The 19,175-nt window shown below is 41.3% G+C and overlaps 1 protein-coding gene and 1 pseudogene across 3 annotated transcripts in view; both read right to left on the bottom strand.

Annotated features, from left to right (window-relative positions):
• The window catches only part of ANKRD13C (ankyrin repeat domain 13C), an 81,260-nt gene extending 80,283 nt beyond the window's left edge, over positions 1-977 (bottom strand). For both annotated transcript variants that reach the window (XM_081307487.1, XM_081307488.1), the window contains exon 1: positions 194-977. In XM_081307487.1, coding sequence (XP_081163613.1) covers positions 194-635 — 442 coding nt within the window. In that variant the 5' untranslated portion in view covers positions 636-977. The remainder of the gene's footprint in view (positions 1-193) is intronic.
• Positions 635-18,145, bottom strand: LOC308655534 (septin-7-like; annotated as a pseudogene). Its single transcript has 3 exons — positions 16,921-18,145; positions 1,229-1,290; positions 635-812 (listed from the first exon to the last, which is right to left on the bottom strand). The product of its transcript is annotated as a septin-7-like (transcript).
• Between the last annotated feature and the right edge of the window lie 1,030 nt (positions 18,146-19,175).

The following is a 19,175-nucleotide window of genomic DNA, read 5'->3' as shown; positions in this document are numbered from 1 at the left end:
TTGCACCCACAGGAACCAACCTCCTTACCACTAGTATGCTAAATCATGAATCCGACATGATTTACTGGTATTTGGCCCCTGCACGATAGGTACAGGAAAGAAGGGTCTGCTGGAAGGGAGCCTAGAATTCCAGAGACGTGGGGGTACACACCCAATGCGGAAGGAAAGGTGGAGAGGGGCTAGCACTTCTCACCGTGATTATCCTTCTGCCCGATATTGTGTGTTCGGATGAGAGAGGAGAGTCTCCTCACATCCCCCTTGAAGACGCACTCGTGCACCGGATAGTGTGCGGGGCAGTTGCTTCCATCCGCGACGACTGCAATAGGATTGGTGCCGGCTAGGAGAGCCGGGGACTGAGAAGTGGTAGTCACGGAATTGTGCAGCGGCAGGACCGGGGCACCAGGGGGATTGGAGGAAGCCGGAGCTGCCTTCAACTGCAGCCGGTGGTGATGGTTACTGAAGATCTTATGACAGGCTTTGCCGCCCTTGCCGCTGCTGCCAGTGCCAATCCTGCCTCCGGTAAAGCTGCCGCCGAGAGCAGCTGCCGCTTCCTCATCTCCGGGCTCCAGCAGGTCCCCCTCTTCTTTGCTGGGCTTGTGGTCCCTCCGCAATGAACGGATCTTCTCCCCGGTCATCACCGCCGCCAGAGGCAGGGAGTAGATCTGGCAGGCTCACCGCGGGCGACGGAGCGGGCGCTGCGGCGGCACGAGGTGATTAGAGCGGCGGCCAGGAGCCTCCAGCGCAGCATGAACTCCCAGAGCACCTTCGAGCCCGGGGCAAACGCATCTCCTGGAAGAAAAGCCGGCTCTCGCCTAGGCACCAAGAGACGCACGCAAGCTCGCTAAAGGGAGCCACAACTCTGGTGCCCAAGACACCAGGATTCCAGTCCCCGCCGCCGCAGCTGCAGCAGCCACCGCAGCCGCCGCCACTGCCTCACACCAAAAACCAGGGAACCGCCATCTTCCCTTTGCTGGTCTCGCGAGAACTCCCCCGGGAACGAAAGGGAGGAAACACCGCGATAAGTGTGCTGCCCCCGCTCTCTTTCTCTCTCCCCTCCCTCCCTCCCTCTCTCCCTCCCTCCCTCTCTCCCTCTCTCCCTCCCTCTCTCTCTCTCCCTCTCTCTCGTCTCTGTCTCTCTGTCTCTCTGTCTCTCTCTCTCTCTCTCTCTCTCTCTCTCTCTCTCTCTCTCTCTCTCTCTCTCTCTCTCTCTCTCGTCTCTCTCTCTCACCTCCGGACCTCCGGAGTCCCAGTCTCTCTAGCCCGCAGCGTGCCGCCGCCCTCAGCTGGAGTCTGGAGCTGGAAGACACAAACTTAGCGGTCCTACTGGCCGCGCTTCTTGTGGGCGGTCTGAAACCTTAGCCAGCATTGGAGGTGTTTGCTGCACGTTATACACAGTGATTAAACCCTCAGACCTCTGAGCCTCCCTCAGAGTGCAGAATGACGCCATTGCACACAGGATGTGATGTCACCGAGATGCCACAGGACATCCATTCAATAAACAAGTACTACGCACCTACATGATGCCATGCGCCATGCGCCGAGCTAATAGATTTATAAAACGCCTCTCCAAACTACAAAAAGCACTTAGAGGAGGAAAGACAGTTAAATATAATGTCTAATAGTGCAACGAATGAAGCAGATGTGGGGAACTGGGTTACACCAAAAAGGAGAGGGCAGATTTTAGTATTGGGATGTCACAAAAGTCATCTTAGATGAACTTAAGGACTGACCTTAAGGAGAGGCCTCTCAAATATTTGTTAGATGAATTAATTTGGGGCAAATACCGGAGTTACTGTAGTGGATGCTCATGAATGTCAAATAATTGTGCAAGTAGAATATCATAGGATTAGTTCATGTCCAATCTCAATATTGTCAAATTCTAAAGAAAAGTAAATCTAACAACCATAAATCTTTGACAAAGTCACCCAAATTGGTGGAGGGTGGGGTTTCCAGAAACATTCTAAAGATCTTTACCCATTTCTCTTTCCAAAGTCCTATTTACTTTTTGACAGCTGTGTCTCTCAAATCTCTTCTTTCTTTATTCCTACCCCTATCATCTCCTTCTCTGGGAAAACAAACAGGGCTGCTGAATGTGGCTCAGTAGTACAGCAGTGCTTTGCTAGTATGCGTGAGGACATGGGTTCATTCCGAAGGGGAGAGGGTTGCAAAAACTTGTGGGTCTCTCTTCATCCTTCCCTGTAACTCAGGTTTTCACCTTTAGTCTGTTTCTGCTTCCAAATATTTTCAAATCAGTCTTTCTCCCTTTCTTTCTGTCTCTCCCACACACTTTTTTTTTTTTTTTGGTGTGTATGTTGTTGGGGAGCCACTTTCATTCAAATATTACCCATTCAGACCTCAAAGGAGCCTCCTTAGAGAGCAAGAGAGACTGATAATATACATACAATAATATTTAGTGCTTTCACAATAGCCAATATTTATTTTTAACTCTAAGCCAGGCAATACACTCGACATTTATATACTGTTATGTCCTTGTGATAAGCATGATCATCTTCTCTTGGAAAAAACTTGCTCAATACCTCAATGCTAGAATGTGGCATAATTTTAGGACTAAAGAGATAAGAAAGGCTACACCATGTAGGCCTTTGTATGTTGCCTTGAAAGTTTAGATTTTAAGCTGAGCATAGTGGCTCTCATACTTGTAATCCAATAGGCCCAGGACCCTGAGGTAGGAGGATCACAAGTTCAAAGCCAGCCTCAGCAATTTAGCAAGACTGTAAGCAACCTTGCCAGATCCTGTCTCAAAATTAAAAAATAAAAAGGGCTCAGTGGCTTAGTGTTTAAATGCCCTTGGGTTCAATTCCTGGTACAAAAAAAAAAAAATTAGATTTTATCCTTTAAAAAAATGGATAGTCTTTTAGAAATTTTAAACAGAGAAAGAGCAAGAGGAGGAGATTTGTTTTTAGAAAAGTCACTCATACTTAAGAAAAGTATATATAAAGAACAGATTGCAAGCTGGGGATAGAGCTCAGTTGGTAGAGCACTTGCCTCACATGCACAAGGCCATGGGTTCAATCCCCAGCACCCCCCCAAAAAAATTGCAAGGGGCTACACTAAAGACAAGGAAACTAACAAGCTATGCATGAACCAAACAGTAGTAATAATAAGTGTTAATATATGCATGAAGGGTCTGGGGATGTGGCTCAAGCGGTAGCGGGCTCGCCTGGCATGTGTGCAGCCCGATCCTAAGCACCACTTACAAAGATGTTGTGTCCACCGATAACTAAAAAATAAATATTAAAATTCTCTCTCTCTCTCTCTCTCTCTCTCTCTCTCTATTTCTCTCTCTCTTTAAAAAAACTCATTACTTTTAAAATATATATATATATGCATGCAGAAGGTTGGTAGAATATTATATATCACATGTAGTAAACAATGGTTATCTCCTGGAGATGGGACTGCTAAATCATATTCCCTGGATTGAATTCCTTTGTACAAAGGAAAAGTATTACTTTATATTAATAGGAAAAATAAATTAATTTTTAAAAGAAGTGTGCAGTTGCTGAGTGTGGTGGCTCATGCCAGTAATCCCAGTGACTTGGAAGGCTGAGGCAGGAGGATCTCAAGTTCAAAGACAGCCTCATCAATTTAGTGAGGCCCTAAGCAACTCAGTGAGACCCTGTCTCTAAATAAAATACAAAACAGGGCTGGGAATATGGCTCAGTGGTTGAGTGCCCCTGAGTTTAATCCCAGCAACCCCCCCCAAAAAAAAATAGTGTTCAATAATTCAGGTGAGAGAGGATGAGTGCATGAAACAAAATAATAAGAATGAGGCTGCAGAAGTTTTAAGAGTTAAAAAAAAAATTCAATCTTGGCATACTGAGTCAAAAATTCTTACTGCTCATCCAAAGGAAATTAGATGGTATACATCTTGGAAATTCAGCAATGAATCTTAGGAGATAGAGAACTGAGTTCAGACCAAATACAGGAGTTATCATTATACAGTAATTGATGCCCCAGGGTGGCTGAGTTCCCTGAGGGAGAGAGTGTATAGTGAAAAATTAAGAGGAACCAATATAGGGGAAAAAAAACTTGAAAATACAAACACTTAAAGGATCTGTATACAAACAGTGCTACCTCTTGTTATCAAAACCTACTATTATAAAAAAAACAGAATATTCTACCATTTATCTGTGAAGCATCTTACCACTGGATTCAGAATTTAAAAGTACTTTATTAATGGCTGCCATCCCTGGATGAATGTGAAAACTCCTAACTATCCATCCAGTAAAACCAAACACTTTAGACATAAAAAATGTTCAGCTCTTACATTTAAGGGCTCATTATATAATAGTGAAAAAGTGATATAGAAATATAAAATTACATTATGAAAAATATATTATTGAGATTATATGAGATCCCAATAGAAACTGGGTACAGTGGTCCATGCCTATAAACCCAGCAGTTTGGAAGACTGAGACAGGAAGATCATGAGTTTAAAGACAGCCTGGCAAAATCAAGGTGCTAGGCAACTCAGCGAGACCCTGTCTCTAAATAAAATACAAAATAGGGCTGGGGATGTGCCTCAGTGGTCAAGTACCCCTGAGTTCAGTCCCCAGAAATCCCTCCCCCAAAAATCCCCAATAGGATATGGAATAGTTATTAATTCTATCTGGAAGCAATATAAATCAGATGATCAGGAAATCTTTCTGAAGGCAGCAATGTCTGAATTGGGTTTTAAACAATATGTATGAATTGGGCAAGGCAAAAAAAAAAACTATTTGATTTAATCCTTGCTATGAGTTACCCACTAACCCTATATTACAGAGTAGGAAAATAAGGTACAAGAAGGGATCACTCAGCTAATGAGTATAGTTAAAGAGAATGGAATGTATAAATGTAGCATGATATTTGAGAATCATTGGAGCAAATTAGATGACAGTAAAAACAGTGGTAAATGAGAATAGAAAGGAAAGTTGGGGTAAGATCACAAAGAGCAATGTAGGAAACTTCAGCTATATATACTAAGTAAATAGAGAGTTTATAAAGATTTTCAAACACAGTAAAGACAGTATCACATTTAATCGCCATAATGTGCAATCAACCTTTCTTGTACCCATATTCCATAGGTTTTGTCAAACTTTCTAGTTTCACCTCCTACTACACTTTCAAATTCACTCTTCAATCAACCAAAGTAATCTTCTAACTTCCTTAACCTCTCACGTCTCCATACTTCTACATGTTATTCTATATGTTCAGAATTCAGTTCCATTTTACACAACTAGGTAACTCCTTCAGTCTGTCAAAAATTAGTTCAAATGTTCTCTTTTTCTCTCGAGGGTTTTTGTTTTGTGTTTTTACCCAACATAGAAGTCAGGCCCAGGAATTTACATTGAACTAAACTACTAAATAAAATTTAGCATGTCCTTTTATTTTGAACATAGGCCACAAACCTCAACAGTATAAGCATTAGCAATATCTGTGACTTTGTAACCAAAAGAAACCACCTAAATCTTCATACTCCATTATACTTGGAATATCAAAATATCACTTATACTTATTAATTCCTAAAATTATGTTATTACCCTGTTAGATCTTCTTTTTTAATGAAATAATAAAGATGTAAATATATTGAATCAAAAGCTTAATACTTGATAGCAATTTCAATACACTAAATTTCCTTGGTAATCCCAAGATTATGCATTCAGAAATACTATTCTGTAAATAGATCGCTAGAGTTCACCACACCACCAAAGAGGTCCATGGCACAAAACCAAAAGTTGGAAGCCCTTCTTAGAGGTCTTTCTGCCCTTCCCTCCTTTTCTTCTATCCAATAATCCAAAATTCTAAATTAGGTATTCCCTCCTTTTTCCTTCTTTTTTTTTTTTTAACTTTTGATTTCCCATTATCACTTCTATATGCGTCCTTGGTACCTTTGACTGCTTCCTCAACTAGTCCTTTGAGGTCTCTGGGTACTGAAGGATTTATCACTGCAATGTGCACAGTGTCTTACAGATACTGAATGCTTGCTATTAACAATAAACAGTTGTTGCATTAACCAATCAATTAAAACATAAATGCGAAAGTATCTACAACCTACCAAGACATCTATAAACTCAGTGATGAGATACTAAATAAATAATCCCAATCTTAAATTGACGATTGCTTTCCTGGATTCTTATGCAAAGCTCAAGAGTGGATATAATATTTAGGATCAATTATAAATTTTTCATTCATAATTAAAAGCAAATTCAACTGAAACTGGCTTAAAGGGATGTATTCACATAATAGAGAAGTGCGGAGACAGTCTTCAAGAGCAGTCTGCCACCTCCAAATCCCACATCAGTTTCTTGATCACTCAGGCACTCTGTGTTTGGAGCGCCCTCCTCAGGCCAGTTTCCCTCGAGGACCCAAGATGGTAACCAGCGGTAACAGGGACCCTTCCTCCTGCAGGGTCCTGAGGTCCCCGACCACAGAAATTTTACAGTCGCGACAACCTTGTCCACTTGTGGCATCCTACGGAACGATGATTGGCTCAGATTTAGCATACGTAAACAAATCCCTGAGGAAGAGGTGATGACCCTGATTCGGTTTGGCCAATCAGAACTCACCTCTGAGAAAGAGGTGGGGCCAAACCCTAACCGCTGAACTATTTCATTACAGTGTTTTCAGTGGGATAGATGCTAGGAAGACAAAGGCAAGAATACTCTGTATACAAAAGTATTGCTGTTGTGGCCCGTTAGAAATAAGTCACCAGATCAGTCTTGAAGCAGGACATGGGTCTTTATTCTCCATGTGACAGAAGGGCACCAATCAAGTTGCCTCTGCAACCTTCCACCAGAATTGAGGCTAAGGACAGGCTTATAAAGCTACCCCCAAAAAAAGGAGGAGGAGGAGGGACGGGAGGGGGCAGAAGAGGAGGAGGAGGGGAAGGGGAAGGGGGAGGAGATGAGGAGGAGGGGGAGGGGAAGGAGGAGGAGAGGAGGGGAGGAGGAGGAGGAAGTGGGGAGGAGGAGGAAGTGGGGAGGAGGAGGAGAAGAAGGAAAGAAGGAGGAGGAGGAAGGGGGAGGAGAAGGGGAGGAGGAGGAGAAGAAGGAAAGAAGGAGGAGGAGGAGGAGGAACTGATACCTCCAATTACCTTTGATGAGTTCTGCTTCCTCAAATATTGAAGTATAATATCAGAGAAGCACCAAGGCAAGCTTAGAAAGCAAGAAATTTTTTATTCAAAGAATAGTAATACAGACTTCTCCTGGGAGAAAGAAGGGAACTCAAAGTCACATCCATGGGATGAGGAAGTCCTGTCCCTTTTATACACCTAAATTTCCTTTGCTCTCCTGCACCCTTCTCCCTTATCTTGTTCCTTTCCCCCCATCCTGCATGCATGATTAGGAGATGCCCTTGAGGTGACTGCAAGGTGAGCAGGTGGGCTGGAAGGGCCAAGGTGGAGTGCTGGGCAGGAAGGGAGCTGCAGCCAAGGAGGCATTAATTATCAGCTTCCTGTCTGCTCAGGAGTTGCTTCATTAACAACCTTTTGGGAGGGTTAGTATAGGCAGGTAATCTTGGTCATCAAAGGGCTGGGAGACATGGCCATTCCAATCTCCCAGTGGTGGTCTCCAACTTCCTGGACCAGAATCTGCCTTCATTTTCTCATTCCAATCTGATCACCTATCTACACTAACTGCCTGTCTTTAATTCTTGCTTCATCAACCCCACCCCCTTCTAATTTTAGGGACTCCTTTCCACTGTAAGGAAATGGGACAACAGCTCTGGCTGCTTCAAACTGAAAGAGGTGGTGGGGCAAGCAGTTTGAAGTTCCCTTTTAGAAATCAGGTTGGTAGAAGGGTTTTCAGTAAAAGTCTGGTTGAGAAGCAATAGGCTAGAGGATCATATGAGAGTTGGGAAGTCTATAAGAGAAACAAGAAATTATGATACTGAAATAAGATTAATACAACAATAAATGCTGAAGCATATGAACACACCGATGAGTATGATGATGACCACAGATTTAACAATGTTTTCCAACAGGAGGTAACCAAAGAACCAAAAACTAAGAATTTGTCCCCATGACAAGGTTGGCAAAGACATGGCCTCTCTCTTGGAATGCAAATCTTTAAGGATGTTAGTCACATTGCCAAGACAGGGATATAAACACAGCATTCAGTTCTAATAATGGCACAAGTGCCACCTTGGGCTGCAGTGAGGCCATCTAAAGGCATCCTGATTTGTAAGATGCCTTTCCTCATGAGTGTTACTTCTGTGTTAAGGAGAAATAGTTTCCTCAATGTCACGGAGGGCAGTTTGAGTACAATTGTTTAGGGTCTTCATGTGCCACATTACATCTTCTAAACCAATTTGTGGAATAAAAAACAAGCTAGATGATAATACCAACAAAAAACAGTTTGTCCCCATCTATGTCTGAGATTGGGGAGATTTGCTGGCTGTTCTTTACTTGGGGTCCATCTGCCTTGCATCCAGGTGTACTCGATAGTACATCTTCCTATCCAACCTGGGGGAAGCCAGGGCCATAAGTTAGTTTCATACATCCATTGAGTCCCATTGGGTGTTGGCCAGCTAATTTCAGGTGTAGAGATCTAATTAGTCCCTAACCAATCACTGGCCTATAAAATCACAATTGTTGGCATAGTGAGTCTTGGGTCCATCCTAATTCTCGAGTAACATTAGGCCATTTGTCATAGGTATGGTTACGTTGTTACTAATAGATTGGGGCTTTTTGGTTTAGATACCCAATGGTGGGTATAAGGAACAAATATTCACCCTAAATCTGATAGTAACCATCCTTATACCTTTGACATGTTGGTGGTGATAGTGGAAAGCAAGAAGTGAATGGGCCTATATGTGGCTTAACAGTTGTAGAGGTCTGAAGGTCGGTCTGCTTTAAAGTGAAAGTTTTCCTATGATCTGGTTGTGATAAAGTTTCAGTTATAGGCCATAATTTAACACCGTAATGAATAGCAGTCTGAAAAGAGTGTTTCTCCTCCTTTTGTTCTAACATTAAGAATTGTAAATTTGGGCTGGGGATGTGGCTCAAGAGGTAGCACGCTCGCCTGGCATGCGTGCAGCCCGGGTTCCATCCTCAGCACCACATACCAACAAAGATGTTGTGTCCGCCGAGAACTAAAAAATAAATATTAAAAAAAAATTATCTCTCTCTCTCTCTCTCCCCCCCACCTCACTCTCTCTTTAAAAAAAAAAAAAAAGGGCTGGGGATGTGGCTCAAGCGGTAGCGCGCTCGCCTGGCATGCGTGCGGCCCGAGTTCGATCCTCAGCACCACATACAAACAAAGATGTTGTGTCCGCCGAGAACTAAAAAATAAATATTAAAAATTCTCTCTCTCTTTCTCTCTCTCTCTCTCCTCTCTCACTCTCTCTTTAAAAAAAAAAAAGGTTTCTACCATAACCAATAAATATCAGAACTACCACTCTTATGCATATGAATTAAATCAAATTGCCAGTCCTCCCCAGGAAACTGTCCTGTCTTTTGTAAACCTGGGGGCTTCTTGGCAGAGTTAAGCAAGTTATTTCTCTGACATGTCTTACAAGCTTTGACGATTTGGTGGATTGTGTTAGATATGGAAAATGACAAATCCCAAAATAATGTGGCCTGGGAAGAGGGATTGAGGAAGGATATACTGATAACATTGATCCATTCCCAATACATTCTTCTCCATTGATGAAACAAACCGTGGGGAGGAGATATCTATCAAGAATGACAGTGTCCGGGAGGAGGCCAAAACATTGATTCTTTCCCCAAAATAAACCCTTCCCAGATACTGATTGCTGACTCCAGATTCTTCATCTGGTCTAGTAAAAACAAATCTCAAATTCCTTTTTCTCAAATTCAACCCAGGGCCTTGTGCATGTGAGGCAAGCACTCTACCAACTGAGCTATACCCTCAGCCCCAAATCCCAAATTCCTGAGTGCCCAAACTGACACACTCTGTAATTAAGTCACCTCTCAGTGTAACCTATATAAGCACAGACTCCTGCTATGGCCAGTGGTTCATTTTCCACCAGGAAAATGTAATTCTATTGCTGAATAAAGGCTCTGAGGACTTGTGAAGTTTGTACCCTGCTCTGTCCTTTTGTGCTAACAGATTGTCTTTGAAATGTTTCTTCCCTGAAATATCTCTTGAGTTAATTTTAGAGTGTTTTTTCTCCTAAATGGAAAGATTGGTGTGGGGTGTGTAATATCTTCCATTGCAAGAGTTAGCAGGTAAGTAGAGTTTGTTATCTTCATCTGAATCCACCCAGAATGTAAGAGAATACCTCCTCTAGATAAGGCCTGGTGTGTCTCCTTCTGGGTGTATTTAGGTCTTATCTCTGGGGGAGGGCCTGTCCATACTCACAAGGTTAATGTTGTTGTTTGCTGCAAAGGCCACTTAGAAGCCTCTTTCGCATGTTAATCTGATCCTCTATTGCCTTCTGCTATGTCATCTATTCCCTTTTGCTGTCCCTAACAGTAGATTACTGCTACCTCTTTGGGGGAAATGAACAGCTTCTAACATTTTTTTAAGATTTGCTCATAGATATTTATGGACATTCCCCCTGTTGTTTGAAATCCTCTCTCTTTCCAAATCTCTGTATGTGCATGCAGGATTAGGTAAGAATTTAGAGTCAGTGTAAATGTTAATTCTCTATTGTTTCTCTAGCTCCAGTGCTCTCATTAGGGCTATCAATTCTACAAGCTGTGTGCTTGCACCAGAGGACAAAGATTGTCCCTCTAAGGTATCAAGTAAAGTGACCACAGCTTATCCAGCCTTGTATTCTCCTTGTTCCATAAAGAAACTCCCTTCTGTGAAGATGGTGAGGTCTGGATTAGACATTGGAAGGCTCTGAAGTTCTCCTCAAACTAAGAAATTTACAGCTAGGACTTGTGGGATTCCCCTCCAACATTTCTAGGAGGAAAAGTAGCTGTGTTTAAATTAGAACAAGTCCTTACTTGAGTTACAGGTCCTTCTAGAAGTAAAGTCTGGTATTTTAGAAGGTGAGTGTCAGAGAGTGGATATAGCTAGATGCAGAATGGTGACTTTTTTTTTTCTTTAAGAGGCCATGATGCCCATTTCTAATAAAATAAAGAGACTGCATATAGGTAGAAACAGGTTGGTCATTAGCTTCACAATTTGCCTAGAAATGATCTATAAATGCATTTCCCCCTGCTACTTACCATAAAATGTTAAAAGGGAGTTAAAGGAAAGTTTCCTTGTTGATCCTACCATATGAAAGATGCTATGTTCTATTTTAGCAGGGCAAATATATGGAAAATAACTAAATTAAATGTTATTACAAAAATGAAGCAGTAATGAGATTCTGGCTAAGAGGGCACTAAATGAAAATAATACATATTTAAAGAATCCAGAACAAACAAGAAAGAGGGTGTTATAAAAAAGCTCTAGGTGCACTGTAAGCATATAGGTTTTTTTTTTCCATGTGTAGTTTTAAACAATGAAAGTGTCAAAAAATAGGGTCAACTGTGTTAGACTAAATTACATTATTGTATAGGTTGCACTGAATGGAATCTTTATATTATAATTATCATAGAGAAGCATAGTTAGCATCATATTATGTCAATTTATCCTCCATGAAAACCTTCCAGAGTCCTTTTATTCTGGAATATCCTGTAAACAATCAAACTATCAGAATATGATTGTACAACAGTAAAATGTTCTCTTGCATTAAATTGAAGACATCTTTTTTTTTATTTATTTTTTATGAAGCAGGGTTTATTTTAAAAAGGGGTAACATAGACTTCTCCCAGGAGGGAGAAGGGGGCCATAGCGGTATCCTGGTATCCTAAGAAGTGAGGTGTGAACCCTTTTTATATGTCCTAGGCTTCCTTTGTTCTCCTGCCTTTCCCCCATATCTTTCTCCTTTCTGTATACGTTTTTTTTTTATTGGTTGTTCAAAACATTACAAAGCTCTTGACATATCATATTTCATACATTAGAATCAAGTGGGTTATGAACTCCCATTTTTACCCCAAATACAGATTGCAGAATCACATCGGTTACACATCCACATTTTTGCATGATGCCATATTAGTGACTGCTGTATTCTGCTACCTTTCCTATCCCCTACTATCCCCTCTCCCCTCCCCTCCCATCTTCTCTCTCTACCCCATCTACTACAATTCATTTCTCTCCTTGTTTTTTTCCCCATTCCCCTCACAACCTCTTATATGTAATTTTGTATAACAATGAGGGTCTCCTTCCATTTCCATGCAATTTCCCTTTTCTCTCCCTTTACCTCCCACCTCATGTCTCTGTTTAATGTTAGTCTCTTCCTCCTGCTCTTCCTCCCTGCTCTGTTCTTAGTTGCTCTCTTTATATCAAAGAAGACATTTGGCATTTGTTTTTTAGGGATTGGCTAGCTTCACTTAGCATAATCTGCTCTAGTGCCATCCATTTCCCTGCAAATTCCATGATTTTGTCATTTTTTAGTGCTGCGTAATACTCCATGGTGTATAAATGCCACGTTTTTTTTATCCATTCATCTATTGAAGGGCATCTGGGTTGGTTCCACAGTCTAGCTATTGTGAATTGTGCTGCTATGAACATCGATGTGGCAGTATCCCTGTAGCATGCTCTTTTAAGGTCTTCAGGGAATAGTCCGAGAAGGGCAATTGCAGGGTCAAATGGTGGTTCCATTCCCAGCTTTCCCAGGAATCTCCAAACTGCTTTCCAAATTGGCCGCACCAATTTGCAGTCCCACCAGCAATGTATAAGAGTACCCTTTTCCCCACATCCTCGCCAGCACTTGTTGTTGTTTGACTTCATAGTGGCTGCCAATCTTACTGGAGTGAGATGGTATCTTAGGGTGGTTTTGATTTGCATTTCTCTGACTGCTAGAGATGGTGAGCATTTTTTCATGTACTTGTTGACTGATTGTATGTCCTCCTCTGAGAAGTGTCTGTTCAGGTCTTTGGCCCATTTGTTGATTGGGTTATTTGTTTTCTTATTGTTTAATTTTTTGAGTTCTTTGTACATTCTGGATATTAGGGCTCTATCGGAGGTGTGGGGGGTACAAATTTGTTCCCAGGATGTAGGCTGTCTATTTACCTCTTTTATTGTTTCTCTTGCTGAGAAAAAACTTCTTAGTTTGAGTAAGTCCCATTTGTTGATTCTAGTTATTAACTCTTGTGCCATGGGTGTCCTATTAAGGAATTTGGAGCCCGACCCCACAATATGTTTTATTTGTTGGTTTTTTTCTTTTTCTGAGGAATGACCACCAGGCGATGAATTTTCCTCTTAAAACTGCTTTCATTGTGTCCCATATGCTCCGATATGTTGTGTCTGTATTTTCATTTATCTCTAAGAATTTTTTGATTTCCTCCTTTATGTCTTCTGTAATCCATTGATCATTCAGTAACATATTGTTCATTTTCCATGTGATGTAGGATTTTTCCTTCCTTCTTTTATCATTGATTTCCAGTTTCATTCCATTATGATCAGATAAAATGCATGGTATTATCTCCACCCCTTTATATTTACTGAGGGTTGCCCTATGGCATAATATATGGTCTATTTTTGAGAAGGATCCATGTGCTGCTGAGAAAAAAAGTATATCCATTTGATGATGGTTGATATATTCTATATATGTCAGTTAAGTCTAGGTTATTGATTGTGGTATTGAGTTCTATAGTTTCTTTATTCAACTTTTGTTTGGAGGATCTGTCCAATGGTGAGAGAGGTGTGTTGAAGTCACCCATAATTATTGTGTTGTGGTCTATTTGATTCTTGAACTTGAGGAGAATTTGTTTTATGAATGTCGCAGCACCATTATTTGGTGCATAAATATTGATAATTGTTATGTCTTGTTGGTGAATGGTTCCTTTTAACAGTATATAATGACCTTCTTTATCCCTTTTGATTAACTTAGTCTTGAAGTCGATTTTATTCGATATGAGGATGGCCACCCCTGCTTGCTTACGAGGACCGTGTGCGTGGTATATTTTTTCCCATCCTTTCACCTTCAGCCTGTGTATGTCTTTTCCAATCAGATGTGTCTCCTGGAGGCAGCATATTGTTGGATTTGTTTTTTTAATCCATGATACCAGCCTATGTCGCTTTATTGGAGAGTTTAAGCCATTAACATTCAGAGTTACTATTGATATATGGTTTGTACTTCCATCCATGTTTGATTGTTTATCCTTTTTTTAAAAAAAATTTAGTTTGTTTCTCCGTGATTATCTTTCCCCTCGCCCTCTGTCTTTACTGAGGCACTTCCCACTGATGGTTTTGGTTATTGTTTTTCATTTCTTCCTCGTGTAGTGTTTTGCTCAAAATGCTTTGCAATGCTGGTTTTCTGGCTGCAAATTCTTTTAACTTTTGTTTATCATGAAAGATCTTTATTTCGTTGTCATACCTGAAGCTTAATTTTGCTGGATACAGAATTCTTGGTTGGCATCCATTGTCTTTTAGTGTTTGAAATACATTGTTCCATGACCTTCTTGCTTTCAGTGTCTGTGATGAAAAATCCGTTGTTAACCTTATTGGTTTACCCCTGAATGTAATTTGTCTCCTTTCTCTTGTAGCTTTTAATATTTTCTCTTTGCTCTGTATATTGGATATCTTCATAACAATGTGTCTTGGCGTTGGTCTACTGTGATTTTGTGTGCTTGGTGTCCTGTATGCATCTTCAATTTGTATATCTTTTCCATTTTTATCTCTGGAAAGTTTTCTGTAATTATTTCATTCAGCAGGTTTCTCATTCCCTTGGTTTGAATCTCTGTACCTTCTTCTATCCCGATGACTCGTAAGTTTGGTTTTTTTATGTTATCCCATAACTCTTGGATGTTTTTCTCGTGATTTTTTACCAGCCTTTCTGAGTTGGCTTGACTCTTTTCAAGATGGTATATTTTGTCTTCATTATCTGACGTTCTGGCTTCTACTTGCTCCGCTCTGTTAGTGATACTCTCAATTGAGTTTTTAATTTGGTTTATCGTTTCCTTCATTTCTAGAATTATTGTTTGATTATTTTTTATAATCTCTATCTCCTGATAGAGATGCTTAACTTCTTCTTTTATCTGTTTATGTAATTCATTCTCAATGTGTTCTTTCACTGCTTGAATTTGCTGTCTTGTATCCTCTTTAAGGTTCCATTCCATCTGTCTAAGGTGTTCCTTGAGGTCTTTATATGACCATTTTTCTGATGACTCTAGGTCCTCCTGAATATTTAGGCTGTCCTGCATTGTTTGTACTCCTTTTCTTCCTTGCTTCTTGAAGCTGCTCATGTTGCTTCTTGTTCTGTTTGACTGATGAGTTACTGTTTACTCCTATAAATTTATTTGATGCTTGGGAGGAAAGGTATTAGAAGGGAAGGGAAGAAGTCAGTAAAGAGAATGAGAGTAAGCAGGTAGAATTCAAGGAAGGGGGGATAAGAAAAATGAAAAGACAAAAGAAGAAAGAAATAGGAACTAAAAAAAGAAAAAAATTTAAAATAATAATAATAATAATTAAAAAAATTGAAATTAAAATTAGAAGAGAAAAAAGAAAAAGAAAGAAAAAAAGAAAAAAAACAACGAGATAGAAAAATGAAGATGAAAGAAAAACCCAAATCAAAAAAAAAAAAAAAACCTAATAAATGCAGTCTTAGAGTTTGATTAACTTCTCTTCCAGTAGGTGGCGCTGTGCCCACCAGGTCAAGTTTCTCCTGTCAATACGCGGGAACCAATCACTGTGCAGCAGCTCCTCCCAGACTGGGCGAGTCTCCAAACCTGCGTGCCTAGGGCCTCCTCTTGTGTCTAGTCACTTCCCACTTTTCCTCTAGCCAGGCCCCTCTCACCACAATACTGGCTACACGCCAGGTCTACTGCTCCCGGGAGCCCTGTTTTCATGAACTACTGGGCACACTCTTCCAGTTTGCCATTCCCTCACACCCTAAGTTTGTAGAGCTTGGGGCTGAGAATCCTCAGCGAATTTTACTTGCACTCCGGTAGCCACTTCCCCGTAGCTGGTGCAAGAGACCTCAGCAGTCAGCCCTCGTGGGAGCGGTAGTCCCGCGCCGCGGGTCTCGCACCACCTCTGATTCCCTCGGGCTGGCTGCAGCACTCACGGGAGAACTGGGAGGGGCCCTTAAGGTTTCCCCGATGTGTGGAGAGGGAAAGCTAGGGGGTTACACACCTGTAGCAGCAGGTTTCAATGAAGTTATCTCCTCCGCCGCAGTCTGGTGACGTCAGTTCTCTGCCATGGTGGTGTCTCTTGCAAATGGCGACAGTTCGTTTCCCTTTGCCGGGCGACCAATGCAATGGGTGGGTCCTTACTGTCTCTCTCAAGCCCCGTTTGGAACCTGTGGCCACTACTTATGAAGGCTCGGTAGGCATTTACCTCCGTATGATGAGAAGTGCTGATCAGTTGTTTCAGCCGGATGGATTAATGCTGAGTCACAGCTGTTTGTCTCATCTTTTCAGACGCGGCGGCGCGGGGCGCGGAGCACGGAGCGGCTTACTCACTTCCCGCAGCCATCTTCCTCTTCTCGCTATTTCGGGATCTGAAGACATCTTTTTAATAAAATTTTTTTAAAATGTAGAAAGGTACTTAAGGCTGTTACTTTTTAAGTATACAACATCCTAGACAATTCAAGGCATCTTAATCTCCATCAAGAACAACAACAAAAAAAATTTTTGTCATGCTGTTAAATCCATCATTATGGATAAAACTGGTGCAAATTGGTTAAACAGATCCAACAAACACTGATGTCCAAGCTGGCATGTTGGCAACTAATAGGTGGTGGTCAATAGAGAATTTCCTCCTCCTCCTCTCCCTCCTCCCCCTCCCTCTCCCCTCCCCCTCCCCTCCCCTCCCCTCCCCCCTCCCCCTCCCCTCCTTCCGTCCTCCTGCCTCCTCCCCCTCCCCCTCCCCCTCCTCCCCCTCCCCCTCCTCCCGTCCCCCTCCCCCTCCCCCTCCTCCCCTCCTCCCCCTCCTCCCCTCCTCCCCCTCTTCCTGCCCCCTCCCCCTCCCCCTCCCCCTCCTCCTCCTCCTCCTTTCCCCAAGGTCTTCTTGAGTTCTGTTGTCCTAAAATACGTTGTTGAGCTTCCCAGTTTGCTTTGTCCTCCTCAAACTGATGACATTTTTCTTCTAATTCCTTATGCTGGGCTTCTAAATTCTTTTTCATTTGCTCATGGCATCACTACAGCTCAGCTTCAGAGTCCTTCAATTTTTTTTAACTTTTTCTTTGACCTTCATTTCAAACACCTGCTCCATCTTCATTTCCATCTTCTTCATCTTGGTTACATGCACTCTCCTTTCTTCTTCCATTTGTGCCAGAGGGCTCTGTGTAAGCTGCCCTTTATTCTTATTGTTATGAACTCCATTATAAGTCATAGCTGCTAGTTTTCTGCTTCTGTAGTTCTCATACTGTACATTATTAGTAACATCTTTCAAGTCCTGCATGTGTGTTCTTATCAACATATTTCTTAGAATTATAAAATCACAATGTTCACCATTTTTAAGGTCAGCCACACCCTGACCCTTGCCATTAACTTTAATGATAGTATTACTATCTACCACAGCAAGAGGTAAATGGTCCTTTATCTTTTTAACCAGTTTATTTTCTTCTTCATTTTCTGTTTCTGGAAATTCATATATTTTAATTTTATGTTCTTGAATTTCTTTCATTATCTGTTTTTGAAACTGTTGGCATTCCTCCAGTGTGAGTGTGTCTGCGTTGGCAATAAGAGGGATGATATTCACTTTTTCATGCAAACGCTTCATAAACTCAATGTCCAATGGTTTAAGTCCATGTCCTGAAGGAGCAACGAAGTATAAACAACACTGCACTCTGTTATCAGGCATCTGACATCTGTTCACTCGAGATTCTGCGTTTAGGTAATCCTCAAATTTACTATCAATGTAGTCAATAACGGGCTGCCAGCAATTACAATTATACACTGCATCTCCAAATCCTGGGGTATCAACTATTGTGAGCAGCAACTGAACACCACCTTCTTTGATTGGATTGTTCCTCCTGCACAGTCTTTTTTATTCTATGGGAAGGATCTGGATACTCTGGAGAATACTCTGTGAGGAATAATGAGTTGATTCATGTTGATTTTCCCAGTCCAGATTCACCTACTACCATAAGTGTGAATTCAAACCCTCTCTTCACTGATTTTCTATAAACTTGATTTGGGAGATTGGCAAATCCCACGTAGCCTTCAGGGTTTTTTGGATGAGCTTACTCCATGGATGTGGATAGTCGGGTTTCTTTATCTTCTTCAACAGTGCCTCTAAGGCTTACTGCATTACGTTTTTCTGTGAAAATTCTGGAGAGGAGTGCTCAGTGGGGTACAAGGGTGGGGTCTTGCTCAGATTCTGTAAGAGAGTTTTTTTAAAAAAAATAAAACTTGCAAAGAATTTCACAATTATTGAGTTCACAAATTAATGGGTCTTTTAGGGGCTAATTAGATATCACATATACCTTAGTGCTATTAGAGATTATGTTTCTTGGTTCAAAGTTATTATACGAACTGAATATGTTATTACTCTTACTGACTTCATTTTGTCTTTTCCTTGTAAAAATTTACAACTGTTGCCTGTTCGTATTTCACACAAGTACTACTTTTAACAGAACAACCTGATTTAATTTAAGACAATTAGTTATCTCCTACAGGAAATATAGAATAACAAGCTGATTTCTAGTACTGATAGTAGCATGTCACTCCTATTTCAAGAATGGTGGAACTGGCCTGCTGGATGCTTAAAATCCAAACTTGGAGACCAAAATGAAGGAAGTAAAAGGGCCGAGGAAAACTCAGCCAATATTTTGACTGTTGCCCTCTAAGGTCAGCTGGAACTCGGGGAATAATGGAACTTCTCTAAATGTCCTGCAAGTCTGGGGAGTTCCCTGACCTCTCAATCAGGGAACTGGTCATGAATGTAAACACAACATTTAGTCTGAAAAATGGCTCAATTGCCACCCTGAGCTATAGTGAAAACATGATTGGAGACCCTGGAAAGCAGGAGGTCAACCTGTTCACATTCTGCAAAAAGGAGGGTCATTGGAAAAGGATATGTCCCTGATGCTTCCAAGGGAAGCCACATATGGTTGGCAAGGCCTTGACTTGGTAGAGGAAAGCTTAAGGAGCTGGAAGGCTTCTCACAAGTTCCTAAGAATAATTCCTGACACATCTCATCTGACACTTAACAGCAAATCAAAAAATTAATTTTTGACCAAATTGGTCTTAAACACCTGACAGGAAA

The sequence above is a fragment of the Spermophilus citellus genome (genome assembly GCF_964194105.1).
Source record: "Spermophilus citellus genome assembly, chromosome: 9".
Classification (NCBI taxonomy): domain Eukaryota; kingdom Metazoa; phylum Chordata; class Mammalia; order Rodentia; family Sciuridae; genus Spermophilus; species Spermophilus citellus.
This window is presented reverse-complemented; position numbering and strand designations above follow the sequence as displayed.